Below are 20,640 nucleotides of genomic sequence, written 5' to 3'. Positions count from 1 at the left end.
TCAGGCCATGCCTTCATTTAACTAGGTCGCAAGCTCTGGAATACCATCCCTGCAACTCTCCACCTTTAAAACCTCATTCTTTGACTAAGCTTTTGATCATCTGTCTTAATATCTCTTGTGTCACATTGCTTATATTTATATTGCGCTTTTAACTGAATAAAACATCCCAGGGCACTTCAGTGCCCTTGGGATATTTTACTGCATTAAAAGGTGCTTACACATACAAGTCATTGCTGAAAAAGAGACATTGATGAGGAAAGACTGGGGAAATGGGACTAATTTGTTCCCTTTGGAAGAGCCAGCATAGAAACGAGGGGTCAAATGGCCTACTTGGATTTGTTTATTGTCACGTGTACCGAGGTACAATGAAAAGTATTGTTCTGCAAAGCAACTCAAACAGATCATTTAGTACACAGAGAAATATTTAATAGGGAAACACAAGGTACACAATGTAAATACATGGACATTGGCATTGGGTGAAGCATACAGGAGTGTAATACTACTCAGTAAAAAAAGATGTGTGAAGAGATCAGATCAGTCCGGTTCAGTCCATAAGAGGGTTGTTTCGGTGTCTGCTAACAGCGGGAAGAAGCTGTTTTTGAATCGGCTAGCGCATGTTCTCAGACTTTTGTATCCTCTTTCTATTCTTTCTAAGGTGCATCTGTAAAAGTTGGTAAGAGTCAATATGGACATGCCAAATCTGAGCTATATGACTCTATTTTAAGCGTTTATGCCATTAGAGGCAGTGACAGAAATTGGGAAGGTGAATGTTAAACCAAAGGTTCCAATTCTATCATGTCTATGGTACAATCCTGACACTAGCGACAGGGGTGTGGGGAGACGCGTTGAGCTGTAAGTGTGTTTAAAAAACCCCTGTAAAAGGATGGGTAGGGCAGGCCTTCCATTCAGGACTGGACATGAAGGCGAGGTGTTAGCAGTGCTGCTAAACAAGCGGATGTCATTCAAGGTGGGGGACATTGTGGCAGATTTGGGGGGGGTTTCGTAATAATAAGTGGGGAGCTGGAGGGCACGCCGGTGGTTTTGGTACATGTTTCTGACCAAAGCTGGAACAATGTCGAGTTCATGAGGCAGGTGTTGGGGAGGATCCTGGACCTGGACTCACACCGGTTGATTATTTTGGGGGACTTTAACACGATCATTGAACCAGGTTATGACCGGTCGAGCTGAGATCGGGGAAGATGTCGGCAGTGGCGAAGGAGCTGAAGGGGTTCACGGAGCACATGGGGGGCGGTGGCCCCGTGGAGGTTTGGGAGGTTGAGGGCAAAGGAGTTCTCGTACTTTTCCCCATAAAATTGGCAGAGGAAAATAGAACATAGCAAAATACAGCACAGAACAGGCCCTTCGGCCCACGATATTGTGCCGAACCTTTGTCCTAGATTAATCATAGATTATCATAGAATTTACAGTGCAGGAGGCTATTCAGCCCATCGAGTAGGCACCAGCTCTTGGAAAGAGCACCCTACCCAAAGTCAACACCTCCACCGTATCCCATAACCCAGTAGCCCCACCCAACACGAAGGGCAATTTTGGACACCAAGGGCAATTTATCATGGCCAATCCACCTAACCTGAACATCTTTGGACTGTGGGAGGAAACCGGGGCACCTGGAGGAAACCCACGCACACACGGGGAGGATGTGCAGACTCCACCAAGACAGTGACCCAAGCCAGAATCGAACCTGGGACCCTGGAGCTGTGAAGCAATTGTGCTATCCACAATGCTACCGTGCTGCCCTTAAGAAACAAATTAATCTACACCCATCATTCTACCATAATCCATGTACTATCCAATAGCCGCTTGAAGGTCCCTAATGTTTCCGACTCCACTACTGCCACAGCCAGTACATTCCATGTCCCCACTACTCTCTGGATATAGAACCTACCTCTGACATCCCCCCTATATCTTCCACCATTCACTGTAAATTTATGTCCCCTTGTAATGGTTTGTTCCACCCGGGGAAAAGTCTCTGACTGTCTACTCTACCTATTCCCCTGATCATCTATAAACCTCTATCGAGTCGCCCCTCATTCCTTCTGCGTTCTAATGAGAAAAGGCCTAGCATACTCAACCTTTCTCATAAGAACTATTCTCCATTCCAGGCAACATCCTGGTAAATCTCCTTTGCACCTTTTCCAAAGCTTACACATCCTTCCTACAAATGAGGCGACCAGAACTGCACACAGTACTCAAATGTGGCCTTACCAAGATTTTGTACAGCTGCCATCATCACCTCACGGCTCTTAAATTCAATCCCTCTGCTAATGAACGCTAGCACACACAGGCCTTCTTCACAACTCTATCCCCTTGAGTGGCAACCTTTCAAAGATCTATGAAATAGGACCCCAAGATCTCTCTGCTCCTCTACATTGCCAAGAACCCTACCGTTAACCCTGTATTCCGCATTCATATTTGTCCTTTCCAAAATGGACAACCTCACACTTTTCAGGGTTAAAATTCCATCTGCCACTTCTCAGCCCAGCTCTGCATCCTATCACTCTCTTTGCAGCCGACAACAGCCCTCCTCACTATCCACAACTCCACCCAATCTTCGTATCTTGTGCAAATTTACTGACCCACCCTTCAACTCCCTCATCCAAGTCATAATGAAAATCACAAACAGCAGAGGACCCCAGAAATGATCCTGCGTACCGCCCACTGGGTCTAACTGGGCTCCAGGCTGATATTTGCTATCCACCACCACTCTCTGACTTCTATTGGTAGCCAGTTCTTTATCCAACTGGCCACATCTTCCCACTATCCCATGCCTCCTTACTTTCTGCATAGCCTACCATGGGTGAACCTTATCAAATGCCTTACTAAAATCATGTACACTACATCCACTGCTTTACCTTCATCCACATACTTGGTCACCCCTCCTCAAAGAATCAATAAGAACTTGTATAAGGCCAAGACTACCCCTCACAAATCCGTGCTGACTATCCCTAATCAAGCAGTGTCTTTCCAGATGCTCAGAATCCTATCCCTCAGTACCCTTTCCATTACTTTGCCCTACCACCGAAGTAAGACTAACTGGCCTGTAATTCCCAGGGTTTGAACAGGGGCACGACATTCGCCACTCTCCAATCCCCTGGTACCACCCCTGTTGACAGTGAGGACGAAAAGATCATTGCCAATGGCTCTGCAATTTCATCTCTTGCGTCTCATAGAATCCTGGATACATCCCCGTCAGGCCTGGGGGACTTGTCTATCCTCAAGTTTTTCAAAATGCCCAACACATCTTCCTTCCGAACAAGTATCTCCTCGAGCTTACCAGTCTGTTTCACACTGTCCTCTCCAACAATATGGCCCCCTCTCATTTGTAAATACTGAAGAAAAGTACTCATTTAAGACCTCTCCTATCTCTTCAGACTCGATACACAATCTCCCGCTACTGTCCTTGATCGGACCTACCCTCGCTCTAGTCATTCTCATATTTCTCACATATGTGTAAAAGGCCTTGGGATTTTCCTTGATCCTACCTGCCAAAGATTTTTCATGCCCTCTCTTAGCTCTCCTAATCCCTTTCTTCAGTTCCCTCCTGGCTATCTTGTATCCCTCCAGCACCCTGTCTGAACCTTGTTTCCTCAGTCTTACATAAGTCTTCTTCTTCCTCTTAACAAGACATTCAACCTCTCTTCTCAACCATGGTTCCCTCACTCGACCATCTCTTCCCTGCCCGACAGGGACATACATATCAAGGACACATAGTACTGTTCCTTGAACAAGTTCCACATTTCACTTGTGTCCTTCCTGACAGCCTATGTTCCCAACGTATGCACTTCAATTCTTGTCCCACAGCATCATAGTTTACCCTTCCCCCAATTGTAAACCTTGCCCTGTTGCACGCACCTATCCCTCTCCATTACTAAAGTGAAAGTCACAGAATTGTGGTCACTACTCCAAAATGCTCCCCCCCCTAACAAATCTATCACTTGGCCCTGGTTCATTACCAAGTACCAAATCCAATATGGCGTCCCCGCTGGTCGGGACAATCTACATACTGTGTTAGAAAAGCTTCCTGGCACACTGCACAAACACCACCCCATCCAAACTATTTGATCTAAAGAGTTCCACTCAATGTTTGGAAGTTGAAGTCACCCATGAACTACTACCCTGTGACTTCTGCACCTTTCCAAAACCTGTTTCCCCAATCTGTTCCTCCACATCTCTGCTGCAAATGGGGGGCCTATAGAAAACTCCCAACAAGGTGACTGCTCCTTTCCTATTTCTGACTTCAACCCATATTACCTCAGTCGACAGATCCTCATCGAACTGCCTTTCTGCAGCTGTTATACTATCTCTGATTAACAATGCCCCCCCCTCACCTCTTTTACCACCCTTCCTAATCTTATTGAAACATATAACCAGCGATCTCCAGCAAACCATTTCTGCCCCTCTTCTATCCAAGTTTCCGTGATGGCCACCACATCGTAGTCCCCAAGTACCAATCCATGCCTTCAGTTCACCCACCTTATTCCTGATGCTTCTTGCGTTGAAGTATACACACTTCTACCCATCTCCGTGGCTGCAAGTACTCTCCTTTGTCAGTGTTCCCTTCCCCACTGCCTCACTACACGCTTTGGGCATCCTGAATATCGGCTACCTTAGTTGCTGGAATACAAATCCGGTTCCATTTCCCCTGCCAAATTAGTTTAAAACCCTCCCGAAGAGTACTAGAAAACCTCCCTCCCAGGATATTGGTGCCCCTCTGGTTCAGATGCAACCCGTCCTGCTTGTACAGGTCCCACCTTCCCCAGAATGCACTCCAATTATCCAAATACCTGAAGCCCTCCCTCCTCCACCATTCCTGCAGCCACATGTTCAACTGCACTCTCTTCCCTATTCTTAGCCCAGCCTGGCAACAAACAGAGATGACAACTCTGTCTGTCCTGGCTTTTAACTTCAGCCTACCCCCTAAACCCGTTTATTACCTCCACACCCCTTTTCCTACCTACGTCGTTGGTACCCAATGTGCAACCACGACTTCTGGCTGCTCACCCTCCCCCTTCAGGATCTGAAGACACGATCCAAGACATCCCTGGCCCTGGCACCCGGGTGGCAGCATACCTTCCGAGAGTCTCGCTCGCGACCACAGAATCTCCTATCTATTCCCCTAACCATTGAATCCCCTATTACTATTTCTTTTCTATTCTCCCCTCCTTCCCTTCTGAGCCCCAGAGCCGACTCAGTGCCAGAGACCTGGCGTAGGGGCCTTCCCCCGTTAGGTCATCCCCCCGACAGCATCCAAAATGGTATACTGTTTTGAAGGGGAACGGCCACGAGGGATCCCTGCACTGTCTGCCTGTTCGTTTTCTTTCCCCTGACTGTATCCAGCTACTCTTGTCCTGTACCTGGGTGTGGTTATCCTCCCTGTAACTCTTATCTATAACCCCCTCTGCCTCCCGGATGATCCGAAGTTTCATCCAGCTCCAGATCCCTAACACGGTCCTCTGACGAGCTGGAGTTGGGTGCACTTCCCGGAGGTATAGTCAGCGGGGACACCGGTTGGTATCCCTCACCAGCCACATCCTACAGGAGGAGCATGCAACTGCCCTAGCCTCCAATCCCCACTTACCTTACAGAATATAGCTGCCCTGTGGACCAACTGGACCTCCGCCCTCCGACTGCTCCCAGTCAGCTGCGCTCTTTGCGGAAATGAAATGAAAGGAGCACCTTACTCCCTCCGTCACCAAACTCTCACTATAAGCACTCAAATGCACCAAATTCGGCACCCCCTCAGTCACCAAACTCTCACTATAAGCACTCAAATGCACCAAATTCAGCACTCAGTGCAAAGGCGAGAATTTCTAACTCCTCTTACATATGGTGGGAAGATGTTCATCATTATACATCCTTGCTGCTACCTGCATTAAAAGTTTATAACCAAAGAGAAAATGCTGGAAAATCTCAGCTGATCTGGCAGCATCTGTAGGGAGAGAAAAGGGGCTGTTTAGCACACTGGGCTAAATGGCTGGCTTTTAAAGCAGACCAAGGCAGGCCAGCAGCACCGTTCAATTCCCGTACCAGCCTCCCCGAACAGACACCGGTATGTGGTGACTAGGGGCTTCTCACAGTAACTTCATTTGAAGCCTACTTGTGACAATAAGCGATTTTCATTTCATTTTCAAAAGAGCTAACGTTTCAAGTCCAGATGACCTTTTGTTCAGAAGTTAGTTTAAAAACAAAAGACCAACATTTTCCAAATCCTGCATGCCAGCATTGACCAAGAACAGGACTAGAAAGTGGTGAAGCAGTTTGCTGTTCACATTCCCCCACAAAATGATGATTACCATCAAAGAATACCATGGAAACCACAGATTTACAAAGCAATAGAATTGACAAATACCAACATTGAACTCACCACACCAACTGAGCGCAGCTAATCCTCAGTATTACTGGTAAATGATCTGTGCCAAGGTGCTTACAGGCATTGATGCACTTTTGAAGTCACTGTTCTAACTTGTGTGGGAAACGCAGCTGCCAATGTGTGCACAGCAAGCTCCCACACGCAGTAATCTGTTTTAGCGAGATTAGTTGCAGGGCAAGCATTGGCAATTTAGTCTGATGGGATCGGATGGACATAAATAGTAACGTCAATATTACTTGCCGTGCCTTACGGAGGAGTCAAGTTCTGACAGCAACCACTTGATGGTTATGATGTTATAATATCACAAACCCACGGGGATATTTTTGTCCTTATTCTTTCATGGGTTGTGGGCCTTTCTGGCAAGGCCAGTATTTGTTGTCCATCCCTAATTGCCTTTGCACTGACTGACTTGCTAGGCCATATCAGAGGGCAGTAAAGAATCAACCACATTGCTGTGGTTGGAGTCACAAGTAGTCCGGACCGGGTAAGGGTTGCAGATTTCCTTCCCTAAAAGACATGAGTGATTCAGGTGGGTTTTTACAATATTTGATGATAGTTTCACGGACACTATTACAGAGGTTAGATTTATATTCTAGATTTTATTAATTGAATTTAAATTCCACCAGCTACCATGATAGGATTTGAACCCTGTCTCCAGAGCATTAGTCTGGGCCTCTGGATTGTCAGTCACATTAAGTGACACACTATTACTGGCGTGGTAGTTAAGTGCAAGTAATACTCCACATGCAGCACTACAAAGCCTGCCTGGCGTGCTGGTTCAAGCAGGAACACCGTTTTATCTTCAGACTGGCAAAATACTCACAAAACTTGCACTTAGAAGACACAAACTCAGGATGTTCCCAAACACGTTTTGGTCAATTAAATAGTTTGCTGCTGTTGTAGTAAATGTGGCAGCCAATCTGCACGCAGCAAGGTGTCATGAACAGGTCATTCCCTCCTTAAACAAGTGATGTTGACTGAAGGAAAATATTGGCCAGGACACCAGAGGGAACTTCCCTCCAGAGATCCAAGAAGCCTCACAGCCATCTTTTAGGCACCTGTGCACTAGGAGTACCAAATTCTAATAATATGGAGTACAAGCTGTGAGGAGGCAGAGGAATAAATCTGCAAGAACCTTTAATTAGCGTTCTCACAACATTCTAATAGCACAGGTTGAAGCTGTATCCTGGCACCCTGATAAAAGAAAATTGTCTCAAACAATTTATCACCACAGCAACTACATACTTACATAACACTGTTCTAACTCAAGAATAATGTAGTTAAAGAAAGGCAATTCTCAGTTACTCAACACTTGGCTGTGAAGTCTCGACCCTCATTCTTTAAGGAACAGCCTTCCAATAGGATTATCTTTCCTATTTATTCACCGAAGATTAAGAATTTTAAAAACAAACCCTAATGTGGAGATCATCTTGTACACGTACACATGTTGTAACAGTAAGATGCACAAATACACATTAGACACACCAATAAACATTTCAAGCATATTATTACTTGAAGAGACAACTCTACCTTTCCGTTATATACACCAAGTTCTGCAATGAGGGATGATTTGTTTTACGAGCTAAAATAGACCTTTCATAAGAAATAGGAGTAGGCCATTTGGCCCCTCAAACCAGCTCTGCCATAGCAAGACTTCCTTCTTTACTATCAAGGCAGATTTTCTGCCTCAACTTACCCGTCCATTCCCCAAGAGATCATAAATCTGTCCATCTGAGCCGTAAATATAATAAATGATGGACCACCCACAACCCTCTGGGGCAGAGAATTCCAATGATTTGCAATGCTAAGTGAAGAAATTTGCAATCTCAGTTCTAAATGATCGACCCCCTATACTGACTGCATCCTCAAATTCTAGATTCTCCGGCTAGGGGAATCAACTTCTCCCTGTCCAGCCTGCCAAGCCCCTTCGGTATCTCGCATGGTTGAAAGAGGTTGCGTCTCATTCTTCTAAGCTCCGGAGATTTCCTCAGCCTCTCAAAGGGCAACCTTCTTCTCTGGGACCAATCTTGTGAACCTTCACTGTACTGCCTCCCAAGTCAACTATGAATAGATGGTGGGACAGTGGTAATACGGCTGGACTAATAATCCAGGGTTCCATGCTAATGTTCTGGGGCCATGGACTCAAATCCCATCACAGAAGCTGGTGGAATTTAAAACCAATTAACAAATCTCGAATTGAAAGCTTTTCTCAGTAATGATGACCATAAAACTACCATTGATTTTTGTAAAAACCCATCGGGTTCACAAATGTCTTTTATGGAAGGAAATCTACCAGCTTTGACAAAGGGTCATCTGGACTTGAAACGTTAGCTCTTTTCTCTCCTTACAGATGCTGCCAGACCTGCTGAGATTTTCCAGCATTTTCTCTTTGGTTTCAGATTCCAGCATCCGCCGAAATTTGTTTTTAATCTACCATCCTTACCTGGTCTCACCTACACGAGATTCTGGATCCACTGGTTGACTCATAATTGCCCTCTGAAACAGCCCAGCAAGCCATTCAGTTCAAGGGCAAGTAGGGATGGGCAACACATGTCAGCAAAGCCCACACATCTTGAAATAATTTTTCAAACATACTTCCTTAGATATGGAGTCCAAAACTGCATTGTATTCCAGGTGTGGTCTTTACAAAATTATAGCAAGACTTCCTTTTGTTAATATAGATTTAGAGTACCCAATTATGTTTTTTCCAATTAAGGGGCATTTAGTAAGGCCAATCCACCTAGCCTGCACATCTTTAGGGATGGTGGGGTGAAACCCATGCAACACGGGGAGAATATATGCAAACCCCAAGGATAGCGGACCCGGGGCCGGGATTGAACCCGGGTCCTCAGTGCACTGTAAGACTTCCTTGTCCTCAGTCATCTTGCTGCGATCGCTATCCAAAGGGTAATGGTTGCATGATAACTTTCAAAAAGGAACTGGATACAGACTTAAAAAGGGCACATAAGTAGAAAAAATGGTGGAGTGGGACAAATAGCTCTTTGAAATAGCCAGCACAAGCATGATGGGCCAAATAGATTGCATCTATACTGTATGATTCTGTCGTTCAAAATCTTCGACCATATAAAGCTTGTGAAGCTGTGGTCACATGGCCTGTCAATCATTTTCCTAAATTCCTTTCTCACAGTTGCTGCATTTTTGAAAGATCCCACACTTCATTGTGAATAAAAATCCATGCTCATAAGAGGTGCTCCACCTCATTAGGAATACTTCCAGTAATAACATCTGTACCAGCCTGTGTGTTATAACTCGCGTACTCTTCAACTCAGGAACACTTGTAAAGATGTAAGGAATTGATTATGAAACCCATTTACAATTTGTTCAAGAACACACCACCTTAAAATTGATATCCTAATGAGTTCACTGGAGCCTGCCCGTGCTTCCCACTCTGCCACTAAAACTGGAATTCCCCAGCCAAGCTCCCTACCCCACAAGTAGCGTGCCTTATGTCTTGTTCAGCAATTGCTGCTCTTGAAGCCACAATGGAACGTACTCAGATCTAGTACACAAAACAAACACCCCGTTGTTCCAGCTGAGGTAATCAAGAAACAACCAGCAAACAAAATTAAGTTCCCTCCTTGATGCAGAAGTGCTGACACCTTTATCACACATGCTATTTTCCGTTGAGTTCACGGTAAACCAGGGAACTATTAATGTTTAGGCCTAGGCAAGGATGCTCTTTCGGAGGGTCGGTGCATACTGGATGGGCCGAATGGCCTTCTTTTTGCACTGTAGGGATTCTATGAATAAAACACAGTGGTTTCAAGGATCTTAAATCACAAACATTAAGGTTGACCAACCAGACATTACTAGAATATCCGAAGGTTTCATGCTTTGAACCATGCTGTTAACTCTTAATTATGGGATCTAGTGAGTTCCCAAACATGTTTTATTCAAATTGTCATCTCTTTTTGTCAGCATAATTTCTTTTTTTTTTTTAATAATTTTTATTGGAATTTTTTACAGAAAATATAACAACAATGAAAAGCAACAATATAAACCCATAATAACTGTAACACCCCCAAGACCGTATCAACGCTTGTATCCCACCCCCCCCCCCAACCCAGTAAACAAGAAAACTTAAAAATAAATTAAAATTAAATAAACATAGTCATCGTCCCACCCCCCTCTTCCCCCTTTTCCCCCACCCCCCCAATTTTCCTCCAACCCCTCCCTCCTCTTTCCCCCACCCCCCCCTTTTCCCCACCCCCCCTTCCCCCATCCCCCCTCTTACCCCCCACCCCCCCTCTCTTCCCCCACCCCTCTCTCTCTTCCCCCCCCACCCCCTCTCTCTTCCCCCCCTCTCTCTTCCCCCCCACCCCTCTTCCCCCCCACCCCCCTCTCTCTTCCCCCCCACCCCCCTCTCTCTTTCCCCCCCCACCCCCCCTCTCTTCCCCCCACCCCCCCTCTCTTCCCCCCCATCCCCCTCTCTCTCTTCCCCCCCCCCCCCCTCTCTCTCTTCCCTCCCACCCCCCCTCTCTCTCTTCCCCCCTCTCTCTTTCCCTCCCACCCCCTCTCTCTCTTCCCCCCCTCTCTCTCTTCCCCCCCCCCACCCCCTCTCTCTTCCCCCCACCCCCTCTCTCTCTTCCCCTCTCCCCCCCCCACCCGCCCCCTCTCTTCACCCCCACCCCTCTTCCCCCCCCACCCCCCCACCTCTTCCCCCCCCACCACCCCCCTCTCCACCCCATTTCCTCCCTCTTCTCCCCCCTCCTTCTTCCCCCCCTCTTGTTCCCTCCCCCCTCTCCCCTCCTCCCTCTTCCTCCCCTCCCCCCCTCTTTTCCCCCTCCCCCTTTCCCTCCCCCCGCGTTCCCCTCCCCTCTTTTCCCCCTCTCCTCCCCTCCCCCTCCCCTCTTCCCCCTTCCCTCTTCCCCCCCCCCCTTTCTCCCCCTCCCCGCTTTTTCCCCCTTCCCCCCTCTTTCTCCCCCTCCCCTCTTTGTCCCCCTTCCCCCCTCTTTCTCCCCCCTCCCCTCTTTTCCCCCTTCCCCCCCTTTCTCCCCCTCCCCTCTTTTCCCCCTTCCCCCCCTTTTCTCCCCCCGTTTCTTCCCCCTCCCCTCTTTCCCCCCCTTCCCCCCTCTTTCTTCCCCTCCCCTCTTTCACCCCTTTTCCCCCACCCCCTCTTTCCCCCCCCCCTTCTTTTCGTCAAGGAAAGGTTGCCACCGCCTAAAGAACCCTTGTACCGATCCTCTCAGGGCGAATTTGACCTTCTCTAGCTTAATAAAACCCGCCATGTCGTTGATCCAGGTCTCCACGCTTGGGGGTCTCGCATCCTTCCACTGTAGCAAGATCCTCCGCTGGGCTACTAGGGACGCAAAGGCCAGCACACCGGCCTCTTTCGCCTCCTGCACTCCCGGCTCCACCCCAACCCCAAAAATCGCGAGACCCCAGCCTGGCTTGACCCTGGATCCTACTACCCTCGACACCGTCCTCGCCACCCCCTTCCAGAACTCCTCCAGTGCCGGGCATGCCCAGAACATATGGGCATGGTTCGCTGGACTCCCCAAACACCTGACACACCTGTCTTCGCCCCCAAAGAACTTACTCATCCTAGACCCTGACATGTGGGCCCGGTGCAGCACCTTGAATTGGATGAGGCTAAGCCGCGCACATGAGGAAGAGTTAACCCTCTCCAGGGCATCAGCCCATGTCCCATCTTCGATCCGTTTCTCCAGTTCCCCCTCCCACTTAGCTTTCAGCTCCTCTACTGACGTCTCCTCCACCTCCTGCATTACCTTGTAGATATCAGATACCTTCCCCTCCCCAACCCAGACCCCCAAAAGCACCCCGTCACTTACCCCCCTCGCGGGAAGCGAAGGGAATCCCTCCACCTGCCGCCTAGCAAACGCCTTTACCTGCAGATACCTGAACATGTTTCCCGGGGGCGCCCAAATTTCTCCTCCAACTCCCCCAGGCTCGCAAACCTTCCATCAATGAACAGGTCCCTCAGCTGTCTGATGCCCGCTCTGTGCCAACCCTGGAACCCCCCATCAATGTTCCCCGGGACGAACCGATGGTTCCCCCTTAACGGAGCCTCCATCGAGCCCCCCACTTCTCCCCTATGTCCCCTCCACTGCTCCCAATCTTGAGGGTAGCCGCCACCACCGGACTCGTGTATACCTCGTAGGAGGGAGCGGCCATGGCGCCGTTACCAGGGCCCCAGGCTTGTATCTCCACAGGACGCCCCTCTCCATCCGTTTCCATGCTGCCCCCTCCATCACCCACTTCCGCACCATCGACTCATTGGCCGCCCAATAATACCCCGAGAGATTGGGTAACGCCAGCCCCCCACCATCTCTACCCCGCTCCAAGAAGACCCTCTTCACCCTCGGGGTCCCATGCGCCCAAACAAAGCTCATGATGCTGCTAATCACCCTTCTAAAAAAGGCCCTAGGGATAAAGATGGGCAAACACTGAAAGAGGAACAAGAACCTCGGGAGAACCGTCACTTTGACGGACTGCACTCTACCCGCCAGCGATAGCGGCACCATGTCCCACCTTTTAAATTCCTCCTCCATCTGCTCCATCAGCCTGGTAAAATTAAGCTTATGGAGAGTCCCCCAACTCCTGGCCACCTACACCCCCAGGTATCTGAAACTCTTGTCAGCATAATTTCTTACAGCAAATATACATGTGAATAATAATATCAATGTGCACTTAAAACTATTCCACATCCCTACACGTTATAATGGAAAAGATCCAGCAGTGTGATAAAGACAGGACATCACTTTCTACATCAACATTGGGCGAGTGGAATTTCAAACTACTGCCATCTTCTCTGTGGCCAAATGTTTAATTTCAGTACTCAGAATATGGTTTTCTGGGAAAACAGGGGGGATAAAACAGAGGTGGAGGAAGTAATTGGGTGTCTGCAATTACTTGCAACACACTGATATCAATGAGAGCTTTGGATCTCTGAGTTTGATAAGGTCAAAATGTATTCTTTACCAAAGTAAATTCAGCTCCGACATATACTATTACAAGACAAAACTGCACTTGTATACTCGGGTTTTACTTCTGTTTGGTTTAATCAGAAGAAACTGCACAACAAGCATTAAAACTAAACAGACTGCCTAAACACACATGGAAATCCATGCTTCTTCTATAACATGACAGAATGTGGCGACTAGAGGCTTTCCACAGTAACTTCATTGAAGCCTACTTGTGACAATAAGCTAAAAAAAACATTATCCGTACATAGGCTTTCATACACTGATCACCTCTTAGGATTTGAAGACATGGTTGCAGCTACATCTTTTCCCTTTCATTAAAACTAAATATAGATTGGTTGTTAACCACTAAAAACATTTATACCTAACAATGATGGTGTATGCTATGATGGCGAGCAAGTGTAAGGTGGTTAAGTTTCCAAGAGACAAACAGCTTGTCACTTTTATTATAACAAAGGTTCTGCTCCCTGAAGGTTAATCTATTTTTCTTCTTTTCCAATTATGAAGAACACATGTATTTCCAGTGTTTTCCACTCCAGCTGCAATGTGTACTTTAACCATACTTTCTAATAGAACAGGGGCAGGGCAGGGAATGCTTTGCACAGCTGCTGCAGAATATCCATTCACTCCATCTTATGATACTCTCTTCCTGCTCATAAATATGTAGCAGATCTGATACAGTGACCTTCATCCAGTGTGCTCTACCTAGCTGAGGAAAGCAGTATATTTATCAAACTCGCTTAAAGCTACTGACTCTAATAACCCAGTGAAATTAATGCACACTCAAAGTGACAAAAAACATCCCTAAAAAAACGCACCTTGGTTCACGTCATGAAAACTCAATGGGACTATAATTAATTATATGATATATCACCGCCATTCCTTTAGAGTCGCTGGGTCGAATCCTGTAAACTCCTTCCCTACAGTACTGAGAGTCCATTCACCACACAGGCAACAGTAGCTCAAGAAGGTGGCTCAAAACCACCTTCTCAAAGGCAACTAAAGATGGACAGTAAATGCCGACCCTGCTATTGACACTTTCATTATGAAATGATTCTCTGCATGATCCCATGCAACTGTATCTTCAGCACCTTCAAGATCAGAACATGGTTGCGATGGCAGGAGGAAGGGTGAAGGGCAGGGCAGAGGGTAGATTAAAAATAAGTGCTCTTGCAGGCCGACAGCACCACTACAGGACCAGAACACATTCCAACTCACACATTCCAAGATGATTTAGTTGTATTTTCTGTTAACTTTCCTGATTGATCTCTATTTAGTTAAAGCCAAGTCTTTAATGCTGCCAGAAAGTCTAACCAAGTACAGGTTTCTCTTCAAAATCCTTGTCCAATTTGACCATGTGCATACAGTTATAGACTGATATATATTATATACTTGGAGAAAAATATAGGCTTGCAAAGGATGATTTCATTAGGTACAAGTCATTTTGCCTTCACATTTCAGTCCATCACACTTAAAAATAAACACCCCCTATATATTTAAGTGAGTTTCTCACTCCTGAAGCCAAATACCAGACATTTTCTCTCAGCACTGACAGCTGTGTATTGAATAGCATGCCTATAAATTAACTTTTAGACCTGGTAGCAAAATTGAAATCCATGAGATTAAAGGGGCAGGAACTGCATGGATATAAATAAAAGTAAAGTTGCCACACTCCCAGAAAACCATAGGCTGCTTTCCCCTTTGAGGGGAGAGCTGAATGGTGGTGATTTAACCCGAGGATCACCACACCTCAGGCGAGAGGCAGGGATGAGAAGGTGAGGCCTTCATGAAGAACCTCAGCCAGTATGGGAATTGAAGAACCTCAGCCAGTATTGGAAATGAACCTGGGCTGTGGCCTCACTCTGCATCGCGAACCAGCCATCCAGCTAACTGAGCTAAACATCAACACTGCAATAAAGTTACTGTGAAAAGCCCCGAGTCACCACAATCCGGCGACTGTTCGGGTACACTGAGGGAGAATTTAGAATGTCCAATTCACCTAACAGTACGTTTTTCGGGACTTGTGGGAGGAAACCGGAGCACCCGGAGAAAACCCACACAGATATGGGGAGAACGTGCAGACTCTGCACAGACAGTGACCCAAGTGGGAATCGAACCTGGATCCCTGGCGCTGTGAAGCAACAGTGCAAACCACTGCACTACCGTAATTATGTAGACGTGTTTCCAAGGGCCAGTATTAGCACCACTGCACTTTTTGATATATAGCAATAAACTTACAGTACAGATTGAGAGTGCAATTAATAAAGTATATAGTATCCTAGGCTTTATTAACAAGGGTATAGAGTATAAGAGCAAGGAGGTTATGTTAAACCTGTATAAAACACTGGTTTAGCTTCAACTGGAGGATTACATCCAGTTTCACAGTTTAGGAAAGATTTGAAGGCATTAGCGAGTGCGCGAAAAGATTCATGAGAATGGTTTCATGGATGAGGAACTTCGTTTATGTGGATAGATTGGAGAAGTCAGGGCTGTTAAGAGGATAAATAACAGAAATATTTAAAATCATGAGGGGGCTAGACAGTGAAAATTAGGAAAAAAACTGTCCTCATTGGTGGAAGGAACAAGAGGACACAGGTTTTTCAAATAACTGTCAAATAAAGCAATGGAGACACGAGGAGAAACTGCTTCACACAGCAAGTGGCTAAGAGCTGGAAAGTGTTGCCGGACAGCATGGTAGAGGCAGGGTCAATCGAGGCAGTCAATAGGGAATTGGAATCTGAAAAGTAAGAGTATGCAGGATTACAGGGAGAACGTCATTGGGTGAATTCTCAATAGGAGGGCTGGCACAGACATGATGGGTTGAATAGCCTCCTTCCATGCTGTAACCATTCGGTGATTCTGTGACTTTGGGTATACAGTGAACAATTTCAGAGTCTGCAGCTGACACAAAGGTCAAATGTAGTAAACCGCAAGGAGGATTGTAACAGACTTCAGGAGCACATGGACTGCCTGTAAATGGTCAGACACATGGCAGATGTCATTTAATGCAGAGGAATGTGAAGTGCTTCATATTGTTAGTGAGGAGTGTCAAAATAAATTAAATGGTACAATTTTAAAGGGAGTGGTGGAACAGAGAGCCCTGAGTGTTGTGTGTGCACAAATCTTCAAAGTCTGCAGGACAAGTTGAGGAGTAATTTTCTCAACTTTTAGGGAATACTTAGGCCTCCACTGGAATATTCTGACTAATTCTGGGTGCCACATTCTAGGAAGGATGGCAGAGCCTCAGAGAGACTGCAGAGTGGATTGACTAGAATGGTACTAGGAACTTCAGTTATAGTTAAAGATTAGAGCAGAAAAGGTTGAGCAGAGATTTGATAGAGGTGTTCAGGATGTTGAAGGCAGAACAAGTATTGAGAAATAAAAAATGTTACGAATTCTGGGGTTACAGCTGGGGAATGGGATCAATGCTGTCTGAATTTACTGCTGTCTCACAGCGGCAGGGGCTGAACCAGGTTCAATTCCGGCCTTGGGTGACTGCATAGAGTTTGCACGTTCTCCCCATATCTGCTTGGGTTTCCTCCGGGTGCCACAGATTCCTCCTATAGACCAAAGATGTGCAGGTTTGGTGGATTGGCCACGCTAAATTGCCTCTCATTTCCAAAGATGTGCAGGTTAGATGGGATTATGGTAGGGTGCTCTTTCAGAGGATTGGCGCAAACTCAATTGGCTGAATGGCCTCCTTCTGCATTGTAGCGATTCTATGGATTTCCATAGGTCAACGTACGCATTTAATCACATACAGAGACTATAATTAATCTGATCAATAAACACTTGGCCTATATATATATATATATATAGATAATAATTAACTTTTGACGGTCACAAAGCAACATACACAATGCATATATGTATAGGCACAGACACCCAGAGTTACAAGTGATCCTGGTTGGCCGTGCACAAACAAAAACATGACAATAAATCACCACCATTTCCAGCAGCCAAGCTCAACCCCCCTCAACCAGCCCTTCCTCAGGTATATCAAACCCTGGGGAACAGAAACCTCTTGCGTATACAGAAAAACCACTTCTCTCCAGGGTATAAATAACATCCCACACCAGCATATAATAGTAACGCTTTACTGGATACCTCTTGGGCATACAGTAACAACCCTGTTCTGTACAGTAACCCCCAGTGCTGAGTATACGGTACAATTCCCATCCCCCACTGTGTACAGTACCTTGCCCCCCATACACAGTACCTTCCCTCCCTGTATACAGTACCTTGCCCTCTCCTCCCCCTCTGCCATAATACCTTGCCCCCTCCTCCCCCTACAATACTTTGCCCTCTCTCCCCATACAGTATCTTGCCCTGCAGCCCCCCTCCCCATAGTGCCCTGCAGCCCCCCTCCCCATACAGTGCCCTGCAGCCCCCCTCCCCATACAGTGGCCTGCACCCCCGCCTCCAGAACCTTGCCACAGGCCCCCGTAGTACGGTATATAATATCCCCACGACACACCCCGGGTATTAGTCCCTATAGTGCAGGAGGAGGCTATTCAGCCCATCGAGTCTGCACTGACCCTCTGAAAGAGCACCCTACCCGAGCCCACTCCCCCACCTTATCCCTGTAACCCCAGCTAACCTACACGACTTTGGACACTGAGGGGCAATTTAGCATGGCCAATCCACCTAACCTGCACATCTTTGGAGGAAACCGGAGCACCCGGAGGAAACCCACACAGACACGGATAGCAGCACGTCCCCCGGGTATGTAATTACCCCACCCCTCAAGGTAAACAGGTACCCCCAGCCCACAGAACTATCCACCCCCTCCCCTCCCCACAAGGTAAACAGGCATCCCCAGCCCACAGAACTATCCACCCCCTCCCCTCCCCACAAGGTAAACAGGCATCCCCAGCCCACAGAACTATCCACCCCCTCCCCTCCCCACAAGGTAAACAGGCATCCCCAGCCCACAGAACTATCCACCCTCTCACCCAGCTCTCCCCCTCCCCTCAAGGTAAACAGGTGCCCCCAGCCCACAGAACTATCCACCCCCTCACCCAGCTCCCCCCCTCCCCTCCCCTCCCCTCCCCATAAGGTAAACAGGCATCCCCAGCCCACAGAACTATCCACCCTCTCACCCAGCTCTCCCCCTCCTTTCCCCTCACCTTGCTGCAATACAGCATCCAGAGCTCGTACAGCCGCTCGGCGGTGGCCATCCCTCCGGGAGCGTGGGGGCTCGGCGCGGCCTCTTCCAGCTCCTCAGACCGGCATCGCGGGGGCGGGTCGCTCCATGGGGGCGGAGAGAGGCTGACAAGCTCCGGCCTTGGTGGGGGGGGGGGGGGCGGAGAAGCAAGCTCGGTAGTCGGCTGTGTGAAGCTGGGAGGATTTCGCCCGGTCCTCCCGCTGTGTCAGGCGGTTGTTCGCTCCTCCAGCTGCCGCTCTCTGATCCGTGACCGCTCCGCTCGGGGCCGGACCGCCGACTGAACCACGCATGCGCCCTGCCGCCGGCTGCGCCCTCGCCAGAGCGAGGCTCAGGTACCTCTGCTCACGTGACAGCGGCACAGGTGCTGGGGAGCAGAGCACAGGTGAGCTCAGGACCAGAAGAAATAGGAGCAGGAGGCCATTCAGCCCTTGCAGCCTGCTCCACCATTAAATAAGACCATTTTAAAAAATTAATTCAGGGAATGTGATTGTCGCTGGCTTGGTCTGGCATTTATTGCACATTTCTAATTGCTCTTGAGAAGGTAGGGGTAGTGTCTGCGTGGGTCTCACCACCACCAACTCAAAGAGATGCAGGGTAATAATTTTGCCACGATAAACTACCCCTTAATTGAAAAAAAGAATTGAGTACTTTAAAGTTAAAAAGAGAAGGTAAGGGCTGAGCTGCCTTTTTGAATTGTTGCAGTCCAAGGGCCTGTTCTGTGCTGTACTGTTCTATGTTCTATGTAGTGTAGGTCAACCCACAGTGCTGTTAAGGAGGGAATTCCAGGATTTTGACCCAGCGACAGTGGAGGAAGGGTGATATATTTTCAAGTCAGGATGGTAAGTGACTTGGAGGGGAACCTCCAGGTGGTAGTGTTCCCAGATATCTGCTGCTCTTGCTCTTCTAGATGGTAGTGTTCATGGGTTTGAAGGTGCTGCCTCAGTATCTTGGCTGATATAACATTCACTACACAGGTGCTTTCCTGCCTTCTCTCTATAACCCTTACTTCGCAACTGATTAAAAATCTATCGATCTCAGCCTTGAAAATGTTTAAGGACAGTCCACAGATGTGCAGGTTTGGTGGATTGGTCATGCTAAATTATCCCTTAGTGTCCAAAGGTGTGCAGGTTAGGTGGGGTTCAGGGTTAGGATGGGGGAGTGAGCCTATGTGGGGTGCTCATTCAGAAGATTAGTGCAGACTCGATGGGTTGAATGGCCTCTTTCTGCACTGTAGGGCTTCTATGATTCTATGACTCGAGCTCCATAGCTTCCTGGAGTAAAGAATTATTCTTAAATCCGTCGTAAATGAGCACCCCCTTATTCTGCGAGTATGCTCTCTGGTTTTTCACTTTCCCATGAGTGAAAATATACTGCCAACATTTACCTGTCTAAACCCCGAAGAATCCTATGTACTTCAATCATACCACCGCTCATCCTTCTGAACTCCAAGGAGTACAGACCCAACCTGGTTAATCCTTCTTCATATGGTAGTTCCTCCAGACCTGGGATCATTCTAGTAAACCGCCTCTGCACTGCTTCCAATTATAATATATCTTTCCTTCAATAAGGGGACCAAAACTATACACAATATTCTAAATGTGGCCTCACTAGTACCTTGTACCATTGCAGCGACACCTCTTTATTTTTATACTCCAACCCCCTTGAAATAAAAGCCAGCATTTCATTTGCCTTCCTTTTGCTATCTTTCTGGGTTTCATGAACAAGGACCCCTTGTTCCTTTGTGCGACAACTTTCTGCAGTCTCTCTCCATTTAAATAATAATCTGCCTCTCATTCTTTCTTCCAAAATGAAAATGAATTCTGACATTTTCCCACACTGAATTCCATTTACCAATTTTCTGACCATTCACTTAACCTGTCAATATCACTCTGTAACCTACTATATCATCCTTACAACCAGTCTTCCTTCTGTGTCATCCACAAATTTGGCTAAGTACACTCTGTTCCTTTCTCCAAATCATTAATATATATTGTGAAGATCTGCGGCCCCAGCACTGATCCCTGTGATACTCCATTAGTTACTGCCCTCCAACCTGAGAAAGATCCCCTTATCGCTACTCCCTGCTTCCTGTTAGTTAGTCAATCCTCGATCCATGCCAG

The 20,640-nt window shown here is 47.3% G+C and overlaps 1 protein-coding gene across 4 annotated transcripts in view; it reads right to left on the bottom strand.

Moving 5' to 3' along the window:
- nbeal1 (neurobeachin-like 1) overlaps positions 1-18,792 on the bottom strand; it is a 355,441-nt gene extending 336,649 nt beyond the window's left edge. For all 4 annotated transcript variants that reach the window (XM_038787846.1, XM_038787851.1, XM_038787847.1 and 1 more), the window contains exon 1: positions 18,483-18,792. In XM_038787846.1, coding sequence (XP_038643774.1) covers positions 18,483-18,533 — 51 coding nt within the window. In that variant the 5' untranslated portion in view covers positions 18,534-18,792. The remainder of the gene's footprint in view (positions 1-18,482) is intronic.
- Positions 18,793-20,640: the final 1,848 nt, after the last annotated feature.

Source organism: Scyliorhinus canicula, chromosome 2 (assembly GCF_902713615.1).
Source record: "Scyliorhinus canicula chromosome 2, sScyCan1.1, whole genome shotgun sequence".
Taxonomy (NCBI): domain Eukaryota; kingdom Metazoa; phylum Chordata; class Chondrichthyes; order Carcharhiniformes; family Scyliorhinidae; genus Scyliorhinus; species Scyliorhinus canicula.
This window is presented reverse-complemented; position numbering and strand designations above follow the sequence as displayed.